The sequence below is a fragment of the Lagopus muta genome, chromosome 7, assembly GCF_023343835.1.
Source record: "Lagopus muta isolate bLagMut1 chromosome 7, bLagMut1 primary, whole genome shotgun sequence".
Classification (NCBI taxonomy): Eukaryota; Metazoa; Chordata; class Aves; order Galliformes; family Phasianidae; genus Lagopus; species Lagopus muta.
This window is the reverse complement of record NC_064439.1, coordinates 38,806,317-38,820,321: the sequence shown is the minus strand read 5'-3', so window position 1 is coordinate 38,820,321 and position 14,005 is coordinate 38,806,317. Positions and strand designations below refer to the sequence as shown.

General features: G+C 38.9%; 1 protein-coding gene across 1 annotated transcript in view; it reads right to left on the bottom strand.

Annotated features, from left to right (window-relative positions):
• The window catches only part of RBMS3 (RNA binding motif single stranded interacting protein 3), a 687,926-nt gene that overhangs the window by 132,314 nt on the left and 541,607 nt on the right, over positions 1–14,005 (bottom strand). Inside the window, 1 exon segment of the mRNA XM_048952200.1 lies at positions 9,438–9,595. Coding sequence (XP_048808157.1) covers positions 9,438–9,595 — 158 coding nt within the window.

Sequence of the window (14,005 nt, the reverse complement as noted above, 5' to 3'; positions counted from 1 at the left end):
TCACAAAAATGCTCAGTCAGCAAAAACAAAAAGGAAAAGAAGGTAAAAGAAAGACAAGCACAGATGCTGAGAGAAATCTTCAAAGCTGTTCTTGCTGACTTCTGCACAGAAACTGGTTGAGCTCATTATGGTGTAGTATGGCTTGTAAAGAGGACCTGTCACCCTCAAAGCCTGCAGCTGTGCTCCCGGCTTGTGTGTGAGCTACTGCAATGTCAATGAGCAACTCCCTCCTGGATCTGAGGGATCTCTCCGAACAAGGACGTTCTTTGTGCTCTCACGTGCTGCCTGGAAAGGCAAATGACTTGTATGTAGATTCCTCATGCACCCAGCATAACTTCAAATGGGTTGGGAAAAAGAAACAACAAGCTTTGTAGAAGAACCCAGAGGATTAAGCAACAATTATTAAGGATTGCAGTGTTAAAAAATAACCTGCAAGGATGAGCTGTAGAGCAAAACCAAAAGCCAAATTCTGGGTAAAGGCAATTTGCATATAATACCAGCAGGTGAAATGACTCACTATTCATTCTGTGTGACCTAAAGATAACTTTCAAAATTGAAGCATTACAGCATTAACAGTGAACTGTGTACATAAATTATTGAACAAACTGCCCAAGAATACCAAGCCTTTGCTCAAATCCTAAACCATGTCTATATCTCATCAGGGAATTCACAGGTTGTTCAGGTCTTGTGAACTGACAGCATGCTAGTCCAGAGCGGTCTGTGACTCTGCTACACAAGTGGGATAGAAAAATGGAAGAAAGTAAAACTAATCATAAAGCTAAAGCAATACATTCACTTTGTCTCTCTTAGAAAGATGGTGTTTAAAAAGTGTTCAACATTGCTTCAGCATGCTACTTCTTACCTCCAGGTACTCCCCACAAAGTAACTCCACCAGTGTAAGTATTTCTTCTCACTACTCAGATCTTTTAAAAATTATCTTATCCTCCATTCTTTCTGTTGCATGGTTTTGGGGAAAGAGTAACATGCTTTCTAGATCACTCACATCACTTTACAGCAGAAGTTTGACTCCTATGGTAAAAGTTTGCTTAGAGTTCAAATGGACAACCTCGCTCATACGGAAAAAAAATATATCACAAAAACAAACAGCAACAACAGCGACAAAAATTGATTAATATTCAAGTCTTTTGTCAGTTTTTTTCAGATCAAATCACTAAAAAATGTAATTTCTACATTGTAACACTGCTTTCACGGCATGGCGTGTGGGCTGGGCTGTTTGTACAAGCACATAGCAGCTTAGATTGTTCACTTTGGCTTCATTCAGATTTAACTAAGCGAATGTCTGCACTGAGCCTTTAGAGAATCTTGTCTCTGGAAGAATAAATGCAATAAAAGCCTGTTTTCTGTAGCTGCAGGCGCTTAGTGTCAAACCATGTTATGTTGCACCACACAGCAGTGACAATTTCATTTTAATACATGGGGCACATTTTAACAAGCCAAAGCAGTCCCTGCAAAGAGTGCAATATATAAGCTGCCAAGTGAAAGAGACTCAGTACACTTTGTGCATTTTGTGTGGGAAGAGAATAGAAGTGAAACCCACAGTGTTCTGGGATAAAAAGGCCATCATTCGAAAAGCAGCCTTAGAAGGAATGTGCACATTTTCTTCTCAAGTTTCACAATTAGCAGCTCTCAACTTCCATTGCTAGCTATCTGTAATCTGGCACATGCTTCACTACTGACACTAGCATTATCAGCTCAGTTTGAAAAGGCAGTGCAATAGACAAAGCCGCCAATACATGCTCCCTTCAGATGAGCTGCTGAGGAACAATGGCAGCTGTCTCTTGTCTCTACCATCCCAGTGAATCCCTGAGTGCTCTCTGCAGCAGCCCTGTGTGGGGTAGGCTTCCTCCCAGCTGCTTGTTGGCGCCTGCAGCCACACGGTGACCAGGTCTGTGCCTGTCCCCTGTAGGGCCACCTAGGGATGAACTGTGATTTTTACTTGTCCAGAACTCCTGTTTCTTAGGTAATTGTCTGATACTTGTTGTCACCCTGGTTTTAATGTAGTTAAAACTGATCAACACCAATTATTTATGATAGATGCCTATCCATAGGTCAAACATATCTGTGTACACACTGACTCCAAGATTCCATTCTGTTTTTATTTACATTAGCCACAAAGACTAGCCATGCCTGGGAAGAGGCCCAATAAAAATACACTTCTGTTGGGTTCACACTAATAAATTCTGCCTACTATTTCTTCAAAAAGCTCTGTCACTCTGCTGTAGAATGTCTAGAAACTCAAGGGAGATGGACAAAATACATTTTTTTTCTCATGCGTTTATTAATCTTGTTGGAGAGAGAAATGTTTCAAAATATGTAATGGTACAGAATGCTATCTAATAACACTACCACTAACTGGAATGCTACATTTTAAAAGCTGATCCCCATGGGGACAAGTTTCTAATAGAAGAAAGTCATCAGAACATGGGTAGACTTGGGGGTACAGCCCTTCTGAATCCATTTTTCAGGTGCTTTTTTGTTTTGGTTTGGTTTGTTTTTTCCATAATTGATGGAAGAATAATAGGCAAATTATAACATGCTGGAAGACTGATGAAAAATTATGTTGAAAGATAATGGCTACTCAACTTCTGCTGGAAATGTAAGGACATCACCTTAAGTTTTACATGAGGGTAAAAAATCTGCTTCTGATGACATAACTCACAAACTACTATTTTCAAACTCTTCATCAGCATGTTTTTGGTATTGAGGGAATCTTAGAAAACAACTTATGCTCCAGGATGCACCTTGGAGATAACTATAACATATATCTAAGTATTACTTCGAGTCTAGAAATGCATTGTGGTAAAAATTATCAAAGCCATAGGCCAGATTATTCTGATATTTTTAACATACAGATAATTACCAAAATAAACCAATAAAACAAAGATAAAAGTGAGAATTGATTTTCAGTTGCTTTTGTATGTTTCCCGGTTCTGGAAGCCGAGAGATTCTCAAATACAATATAAGTAATTAGTCTGACTAATCCAAGTGGAAATGAAGTTCATTTAAAAAATAAGAAAGAAAGGATGGTTCTTACGATTTTTCTAGTCATGGTTTACAAATTTATGATGATACAATAAGACTAGTAAAACAACAAAAATATGACCGGTTAATATTAAGCAAATATCATGACAAAATCATTTGAGATTCTTCTCTCGCTATCAATTACTCATTTCAGATAATTTAAAAAACTCACATCATTCTCTTTACATAATCCAGTCATTCCAAAGTAGTCATTATGTACTATTACATGTGATGAGTAACCTTCATCATGAAAAAAAAAAAAAAATGGGAAAAAAATAAGGTCTCACAAGTGTTTATTTTATTATAAAAATTGATGCCATGCCAAAAGGCAATTTAATAAAATTTATATACGATGATTACATAATTACTGCATGTGAAATACTCAGTACTATGTAATCCATGTAAGTACCAGTTAGCAGTAAAATGTGGGTTTGGTTTATGCATGCCCTATAGTCGCTTTGCTTAATAAAAATAATGTAAATGAGAATCAGCTGTGTTTTTTTAATATCACATTTAAATATTTAAATATTCAATTATTATTATCACATTTATACTATGACCAACAAAGAATACTGTTCCTCTCGTGTATAAATCAAAGCAGAAATAGTTCTTCCCTACTATTTAAGGCATTTTTCAAAGATGAAAATAAGTAGGTAGTAGCAGTATTTTGCAGCAGATTGTCTGAAGAACTGAGGCTACTGTTTGACTACACAACAGAGATCTCAGTTTCTTCAGCCTGTCAATGAGAGGGGCAGCCTGATAAGGGTGCTTAAGAAACTTCGTTGGGAGAATGTACTAGATATAAAGTAGCTCCTTAATCTGGTTGAGAAAATTGTGACAAGAGCCAGATAAATTTAAAAGACATATCAAGCAGAAACTTTTCACTGCAAGAAAGATAATCCATGGACACACATCATGAATTACGAAATTTCTTAACACCCAGTGCTCCTTATACCCTATTAAGAAATCAATAACTTATTTAATTTATTTTGCAAACTTAAAGCCAGGCACCACAAAACTCTGATATGTGTGCTACTTGTGAATTTCTTTTCCTCTCTATCCAGGTACATTACATCCTCAACTTTTACACCCCCAACATTTGGATATACAAATTATGCAAAAACCATTCCAATGATGACAGGTAAGAATGGAGGCATATGGTCTATCCATGCAGCATGGCCCGTTATGCACAGGGGACCCTTCTGATCTCCCTGCACAGAGTCACAGAGCTTCCACTCCACAGAGTAACCTGTTCATATCAGAAGAAAGCTAATGCAACTAAACGATACCTATATTACCCTGAAAAACCCTGGAAGATGCACAGCTTCCTTTGAGGGAAAGAATATAAAATTAAAGGCTTGGCTCTTTCATTTTGCTTGAGTGGAAACTGGAACAGATCCATTTCTACTGAAATTCACATGAAACCTCTATAAATAGAATAATGATCCTGTGGAGCTCAAAATTTCAGTTGCTGAGTTAAATACTGTTTCCAAAGACTAAATTTAATACATGTAAAATGCAGATAAGTAGGAGATAAGTTTAATAAAAAAAAACCATTTGCTGGCAGAGAAAAGCATTCCTTTGGAAGCTCCACCAAGAGAACAAGGCAGGAAAAAGAAAAGACAAGAGCCCAAGCTCCAAAGGATAAAATGGGTAGATGCCCTACTATAGATCCCTCTGCGTTTTCACAAAGGGATATCTCTTCAATGTTACCTTTTTGATCTGAGGTAATAGAGAAAGCTAATTGAGAATCTCCTGGGTCTTCCACTGGGAAGAGCATCATAACATGTTTTTATGACAGTTTATGTTGGACACTTTTTCTCCTGTTACTGGAAAAAGAATAGTATGAACACACAGTCATTTCTACCTAGTCCCTGTCTGATTTATGTTACAGTCTTCACCGTCTCAGGTTAAATATTATACTGGTGCCTGCTAGCAGAGCAATACTTGACAGTCTGACTGCAAGCACTTCCATCATAAATTTCTGTTTTCAGAGGCTTATGACTTTGTTGTAAAATGTCACTTGGGGGCTCAATCTTGCAAGGTCATTTTAAGTTACAAGACAGTAAACAAGAAAAAAACAACAACAACAAAAAAAGTAGTTTAATCTAATTCTTCTTAGTCTAATTCTTTGCAATTTATCATTTAAAATGACCTGTAAAATGCTTTCTCTGCTGTTCAGTTGAGTGTGGTACATGTATGTATGGTATTCTAAATATTGCCATCACTGTAGGGAGGACACAAATAATACTTTAATGCTACTTTACTATGGAGCTCTGTAACCCAATCTTTATTTCACTAATTCAGTGGCATCAGTATAGCAGGATATAGCAGGGTATATCACAGGGCCCCCTTCTTCACATCCCTAGGAGCTTTTCAATTAAACTCAAAGTACCTAGGGATTGGGTCATGAACATTGCTCAACTAAATCACCTGATAACTTCTAATTTTCCTCTTTTCTTCACCTTTAAGGGTTTCATGCTTATTTTTCATCTTATCGGTTCCCAGTGACATTCATCCTGGGACCCTGCCCTGTCTGTGCTTCTCTGGAATTTGCATCTCCATGTAAGCACAGACCCATGCCTGGCAATATTCTCAGGGATGTACTGAATCTACAAAAATTTCATCTAGGTTGCAACACCAGATGGAAATGTAAGGATTTTGAAGACATATGCTCATCCCATAGAGGACTTCAGCATTCTTCTGCAGGGAGGCTTTTTGATGAAAATTTATCACTGCAGGCATTGGAATATCGTACTGATATCACACACAGTCTTTGGGGCATGTTTGGGATTTCCAGTTTCATCTGAGATATCCAATTATAAAGCAATTTCCTGGGGAAGATGTAGGATTTGACAGATCACTCTTCTGACTGAAAGAAGGAATGATCCTCATCATATCTAAGCCTGCACTACTGTCTCAGATGATGGATTTGTTCAAGTTAAATTTATAGCACCTTTTAGAACACCTTTTCAATCATCTTCAATTAAACCCTTGAATAAGGAAGAACAAAGCATTTCCCTTCTTCAGAGATGTATCCTTAAACTACCTGGATGTTCTCTATCCCCTGTTGCTGCTGATGCTTCTATGCCTCCAAAGGAGCACCATCAGTGATCCTTACAAGTCTTCCTCCAAACAGTCCCTCTTTCACTTAGCGAAACATTTTCACTACTTTGGCTCCACTTTGATCATGTTACTACTGCATTTCTTCTGACATTGAAACATGGTATTCACCCTTTACAGGTCTGTGGAAGAGCCAACTCTTTCAGCACATGGAGTTACCTGTATGTAACATGACATCTTCAGGATGGAGTTGAATATTTCCCTCAGTGCTCTAGGCACCTTCTGTTATCAAGTATCTCCAGCCTAACTCCAAGACCTTTCTTACTCCCTACTTCTGACCTGCTTTTTACTCTCACCAACAACATTGTTAATGGCTAGTTCACAAAGCTCGAATCATAAGAGATGACATAGCAGCTTTAGAATGATATCTCAGAAAAAAAAGCCTTCAAATCCAGTTGCTTTGGTTTTTGCTTTTTCTTTTGTTTTGTTTGCTTCTCTTGAGGATTAAGGACTTTGCGTTCACTTTAAGCTTTGGGGAATCCACTTACGCTTTCAAAAAGAAGGATCAAGCAGTGAAGCCACTAAACGGCTCATGGCAACAGGGGTTTGAGAGAAACACCTACCATTTTAAGTCTTGTGATGAAATCCTGTGCCTCTTTGTACAAGAAATCTCACAACAGACTGAACACAAGGCTTCTCATCTGCACCTTCTTTTTCCATATTCCCTGCTTATAGGAAGCACTGCTCCCTGCTACTCCACCACATTTCTCTTCCTGCCACGTGACCAGCTGTGTTCAACCACAGCTCTGCTCATCTGTGTCAGCAGAAGCCCCGCTGACAGCAGCGAGGCAGAACCTGCCAAATGGCAGCTCTCACAGTGAGCCTGGAGCCAGGTAGCACCAGCCCTGAAGTGCAAAGCCAAGGAGAGCAGCAAGGTACAGGTGGGTGTGCAGAGGTTACATCAATTCCTTTTCAACAGGACGGACTTCTGTGGAGCCACAGCTGGAATCCAGTTAACCTTCATGGGCCCCTTGCTAATAACTCTCCTCCCAAAATCTCTCCCGTGGTGTGCCCGGGCACAGATGTGTTCAAGCCACAGTGAAACATTCTAGAAAGTTTCAACAAAATCTGTTCTGCTGCTTTTGGGGAATGGAAAAGAAAAAAATACTGTAACAGCTTAAAAAAAGTGAGCTAATTTTCTATGTGTGTATTTTGAAAGAGGCTGAACTTTAATGTGGCTAGACATTACTCCGATCTAAGAGTTTGATCCAAGAACATTTGAAGCCACTTTGATTATAAATGATTAAGTAGCCACCTGCAGTACCATGAAATTGCTAATCATACCCACTTAGGAGAAAAATCTCACAATAGTTGTCTACAGGAAGTCTTTACTTCTTGAAAAAGTCTTTACTTTTTGAGAATACTTACTTTGACATTCACTATTCACCTAATTGGGCAGTGTCAAAAAGGGATTTTTAACCCTCACAGCACTTAATTAATAATTTTGAACCATCTAACTTAAAAATTGCTGGGTTCTAGTGTACAAAAAGTTGACTTCTTCTGAGCTCCTGTGGCTTGTGTAAAAGTTGTGGAAAGGAACATGAGGCACTTTCACAAGCAAGCAGCTCCACTGTGGCAAGAGGGCCCCAGCCAGAAGATGTAACAGCCAAGATCACCAGATGGGTTGCTGATCAGAACTTCTATAATCTTGTCTGGGCTGTAATACAGCTGCCATTCCCTAGATATACTGTATTCATACCTACACTCTGTGTACTTACAGTATAGGTACACTAGAATGAAACCCTCATGATTACAAGCTAAGCTAAACAAATTCATCTCTTTTGAGTGACATGCAGTAAAATGATACCGAAGAGCACACTTTTACCAAAAGAAGATCAGGTGGTCATGTAATTACAGCTTGTACTGGTAATTCTGCCAAGACAAGAGTCAGCATTCAGCTGTAATTATACATTTTTGGATTAACTCTGTCCTCACTCAGGGTCAGGAAAATCTCTGCTATACTTCAACTTCGGAGCAAAGTTTTTACTACTCTGTCATTTGCATGATGAATTACAAAACCTTCATCTTAGCACATGAAAGGCTTTTTGAAATATGTTACATTATTAAATAGATTTTCACAAACAAATTCAATTTTTAAAATGCAAGTTTATCCATGAGTTACACTAATTTATATTTAGTGAGCTAGAAAGATTCATGGTATTATCTGCAAGAATGCATAAAGAACGGTGTGCCCTCTGTCAGTATAAATGTTTTGCCTTTTTCCATGTGAATTCAAACAGTGTTATCTTAACATTCTTTGTGCATGATAATCTTTCACATCAAGGACAAAGGTAACACTACAATGTCACTTATCCAGCACGCTACCTTTTTATCGTACAGTACCCTATTCCACTGAGTGGTGTTATGATACTAACATAAGTGCCATGATATGCCAAGATATGGCATATTTCAAATAAATTCAAAATATGTCTAACTCACTTTGCCTCCTCTACAAAGGACAGTGTTATGAATATTCTGTACAAACAATGATTTGGGATTTTTATTTTAATTATTATTTTTGATTTTTCTCTCAAAGCAGAAGAGTGATTTACAGCACAGTTTTATTTATCTTATTTACCTTTTCAGTATCTTTCTATATACAGCTTTCCATTCATTAGCTTTTCTAAAGAAAAATGTTTAAGAATGTTCCAAGCTGTGGAGAATCTGTGTAAATAATCCTTGAGAGTAAACATTGAAACTTGCCTTTCTATCCTGACAATGACCCACACGGAAGTAACACGCTGCCCATTCTGTCCAAACTACTCTGACAGGGCATGTTAGATGCAAATATTTCTTCTTAATCTCTTCTCATAGGCTTGAGATTTTTTTAGTTGTTAAGGAACCTGTGGATTTTTTTTCAATTGCAATCTCTTCCTCTTGCTCTTGCAAACAATTTGCAAAGTTGTTTTTAAATATTTAAACAATTTCCTCATTGCGTGGGTTCTTTTGGCTGTAGGACATTGACATTTATTATTATCCAAGCTTAATATTGCATGGATAGCTCTTTATTCCTAGCGATTTTTATTTCCATATACATACATGCATATAACAAACTTTTTTTTTTTTTTTTTTTTTTAACAAATTTTTGGAGAAATGAAATGAACATCCTTCTGCACTGGTATTCCTCAGCTCAGTGGAAAGAACAGATGCACAATCTGATAAAGGTGCTGCTTTGCATTTTCCATAGCTACGAGGTGTTAGAGTTATGGAGTAGACAGCATTTGCAAAGGAATAAAGCCAAAAAATACACATAAATTGAGTTAGGATTTCACCTGGCAAAGCCAACTCCTCTGCTGACTCCATTTGCATCTCTTAATATTCTGGTGGAAATGACATGTCCAAAAGGTTTCAGCATGTTCTCCAGTTCCTGCTCATCCATGGAAACCGGTAAATTTGAGATGTATAGATTTGTGGGATCTTGCTCTTGTTGCTGTGACAAAATGAGAGAAACAGCCTCAGTTAGACTCAGCAGAATGGAATAGCTTACTGCTCCTGCAATGACGGCTACTCATAAGAAGACCAAGCCAAAAAAATTACAGCTGCAGTAGAAGCGAAGCTGGGCAACCTGTTTACAATGACAACAATTTTTGCCAAATTTCTGCAAACTCTCATGCATGTGCTTAACTTTGTGCGTGACTGCTCTTACTGAACTCAGTGACACTAATCATTTGTAGAAAATAATTCTCATGCACAAATGTTCTTGGGTTTGTGTCCTAAGTTAACAAACAGATTGTGAAGAAAACATCATTGTCATAAACGTGCTCACTGTTAACGTAAATAAATAAAACCCAACACATGTTTTCAGCAGATGTGCTTTCCAGCCTGCAGACTTCCCATCCAACCTGTCCATCATCAGCAAGGTTGGTTCAAAACACAGAATGTTTTCCACATTATTTTTCCTTCTTTTTGTCCCCATCAGAAGTGGTAGGTAATACTCAGCAGGCCTCATCTGGATCACAGGCATGACAACTTAATTTTAGTTAATGCTTAATAAACAAAAACATAAGATACAATCTTTATGCTACGCAGCAAGCCAGGCAATACATTACTGAAAGTCTTCTCAGATAGATTTAATCTTTTTTATTACACGTTTCAATGGGCACAAAGAAGTTCTTTTTTTTTTTTTTTTTTTTTTTTTTTTTTTTCCTAGGAGGTGTCCTGAAATGGGTTAAACAATCTCGCAGCAGCACTACAGCTTACACTGAGGAAATTGCACACAGTCCTGAAGCCATCTGCCCCAGGTCAACTACACTGGCTTCAAATTACACTCCATTAAAAGCAGTGCCGACATATCTTGTCAAACACGACGAATCACAGGTTGTGTTTCTGGAAGATGTATGAAGACAGCACAGAACCAAGATGTCTGCCCTTTCCCTGCCTTACACACTCAAGGCTTTGCAAAGAGAAGCAGAAATCTGAGTTTCAAGCTATGATTCACACAGCCATCATTTCATGGATGACTAAACACAGTCCAGGTTAACGAAATAGAATCAAAAGCCAAAGAAAGCATTCAACTTCACCTATGCAAGGTGCAAGGGATATTTTAGGCCTTTTGGATGAGAAGAAAAGCTGCAAATGGGTATGCCAAAGGTTCCAAAACCAAGATTCCTGTAGTACTTTTTTACTGCATAATTTGGATCCTGATCTAAGAGTTGTTAATTCTCGTCTTTGGACACATTGCTTAATGTCCATTGCATTCTACTTTTGCATCTCCAGATCCATTATCCATAAAACTACCCATTACCATGCAGGTTGAATCCTCTACTGTTTTACAAAGCAGAAATAAAAGAACAAAGTAGGCACATTTTCAAGGTGCTTTCCATAAAACCATATTCATTATTACTATGTCTTATGGTAAGGTGCAAAGGAGAGAAAAAAAACACACAGTGAACTTAATGCAAATTGAGCTGAAGTCACAAAAAAATCTAGAAAAACATGATTTCCCTTTTCCAGACCTCTTCCTGTGCAGCCACTCCCCTTTCTTTTTCACTGCAATTTACATGCATACATGTCAAAAAGCAAGCTCCTTTACAATCACAGGAAGATATTAGAGAGAGATCAGAACAGGTACAGTACTGACAATGCAAGTGTAATCATGCAAACTGTCCTGGAAGACAAGAAAAGAGCTTCAGCTTATACTTTTAGCTTTGAAAGGGGAAAAAACAAAAAACAAAACAAAAAACCAAACCAAAACAAAAAAACCAAACAAAAACCCAAACCGAAATGTTTTCTTTTTTCTTTCCTTTAAAAAAAAAAATAAAATAAAATTGTTGTTTTTAATTTTTTTCTTCTTCATCTTTTTCGTACTATTTTAAGATTTATTGCTTGTTACTTTGTTTTCCCTCCACAGGCCACAAGAGGGAAAATAAAAGGAAAGATATAGCAGATTAGGAAGACTCTTCACTGTTACTAAACACTTTGAAAATGTGAGCAATGGAGGCAATTAAAGCAGAGGCATTGTGGAAGCAAATCAAAGCAGCATTATTTGCAATTCCAATAGGTATCGTTTTTCAGAAATGATCACACCATTAATGCAAACCTGTACCAGTTGATTGGTTAAGGACTTTGATTCATCCACCAACCAGTGCTCAGGGACTGACATCCCTTGTCAATATTAAGAAAAACCCAGCAGTATTATGCAGATGAGATCACCATAGCCAAAGGACAGACTAAAATGGAAAAGGCGGCGTTACGCCTCAGTAGCTGAACAACATCCTTTACTTTCACTGAAGCAATTCATTCCACTGGAATATTAGAATGAGAACTCTTCTTTCGACTACTCAGTTTTCAAGCTGTGGCAAACAAATAAAATAAATAAGAGCTGCCACCAACGTGTCTCACTTCTGGAGTAAGAACACATAAGCCTTTTAACTGTGTTAGAGATTAAACGCTGTTGTTTTAAATATCCATGGAAAGTTTAGCTATACTTCAAGGATGAATGAAAGGCTAGCAGGATGCAGTCACTCTCTCACAAGGATTTACCAGTCCTATCTTTTATCAACGTAATAAACAAGAGCCACAAGCAGAGAGACAGATGAAGCCACTCAAGCTACCTCCACAATACAGCAATGTTTTCAAAGAAAGGGGAAAAAAATCCACATTATTTCTCCTCACTATACAAATATAACATTTAGAGAAATACTCCTTTCCTCTGCAGAGAAATATAACCCCAAAGAAGCCATATCTTACACCACAAACTGAGACTTGACAGAAAGCCTTCCCTAGGCAATGAAGCCTGGTAAAGCACATTACGCTTGGAGCAAAGCACACATTACAAGAGCAGTACAGAACCCCTCGTCCCCAGTGTGGCTGCAAAGTTTTTAGGTTAAAAGGCAGGCATCCCACAGATCCAGGTGTGCTTATTGGCTGACAAGATGAGCCTAACCAGAAACATGAATGTAAGCACCCTGGAAACTACTCTCCTTTCATCATCCGAACTAGGTTTTAGTCAGGTTTCCATCTACAGTAAAAGCCCACACCCCAGGGCTGAGGATGGGTGGGCACTGTGGTGTCTGAACACACGCAGGGTGGCCCAAGCTCTCCCTGTTTCATTTAGGTCTTACCATGACTTTTCACCAGATGTTAAAAAGTACCTCCTTCCACTTTGGAATCCTAAATTCCCATTTATTATTGTGTCCAATTCCAAACTGACCAGCCATCAGTACAAGCTCCATTTTCAAGTGAGAGAGCTTAAAATCATTTGGCTGAGGCTCAACATCACTTCAGAACTACATCTTATGTCTAATATATCAGACGGGAGATTGAGGCTCGGCAGCAGGAAGCCACATGTCCCATGGAAACCTCCATCTGGCTCAGACACCCCACATCTGCCACAGTGGGGCAACAAGCAAAGTGCAGCAGAGTCCCTGCTGCCATTGGGGTTTTGCAATCCCTGCCCGTCCACACCAGGACATCAAGCTTATCTCCAGATGACAAGGGAGCTCAGAGGAAGCAGATCCCTTCCAATCTAAGCTATTGTACGATTCTATTATTCTTGTTTTCCTGGACCTCATGCACAAAAGACTGCTATTTAATGTGTGCAAAGCCAGCCCAAACTGCTGCTTTGCAGGAAAGGGAAAGGCAGCTCTGGAGCCTGCTGTATATGCCAGCTGCAAGCATATCATTTTTAAGGCATGTAAACTTGCAAGTGCAGTCTCAAGGCACCATTAGCAGTCTGCTTCCAACCATTCTCACTGAAGTTCATCTTTCTTAAGGTCTTCCACTTAGGAATCCAAGGAGCGCCACACTTCCCAAGGACAGCTCGCACTTGCACTGAAACTCCACAGAAACAGGGTGAGCCTATCCCAGCAACCCTAGCCCTTTGAAATCTGGACTCAGCCTCACACCACAGACCCAGATCTTTCTGGGTCCTGGCACATGCCAGTCTGCATGTAGAGTGCCTCAAAATGGGTCATCAAGGAAAAAAAATAAAAATGAAATGAAGCCAATTAAAGCTTCTCTCTAGCCAACTGCAGAGGTCTTTGCAGCTCCCTCTGCTCCCATCCCAGCCTGTTTCACTGTCTTCATAGCCCAAATACTGCAGCTGCTCTGGAATGTTAGCTTCAGGGACACTAACTGCAAGCACACAAAGCTAGGCCATTCTGGCTGAGGGTATGCATGTTAGGAACTAGCCAAGAACACAGATAGGAAGATTTAAAACTGTGAGTATTGCAAACAAACAGAAGGTTAAGCCCGAGTTTTTGACTAAGTCCCAGCATCAGAGCACTCCCAGCATTCGGCAGCAGGCATCTTGCTGCAAGGCTCTGAAGTTCAGCAGTCAGGAACAGTTGTACTGGGGAAACAGCCAGAAACTTTGTCTCTGCCTTTCAGCAAGAACTAA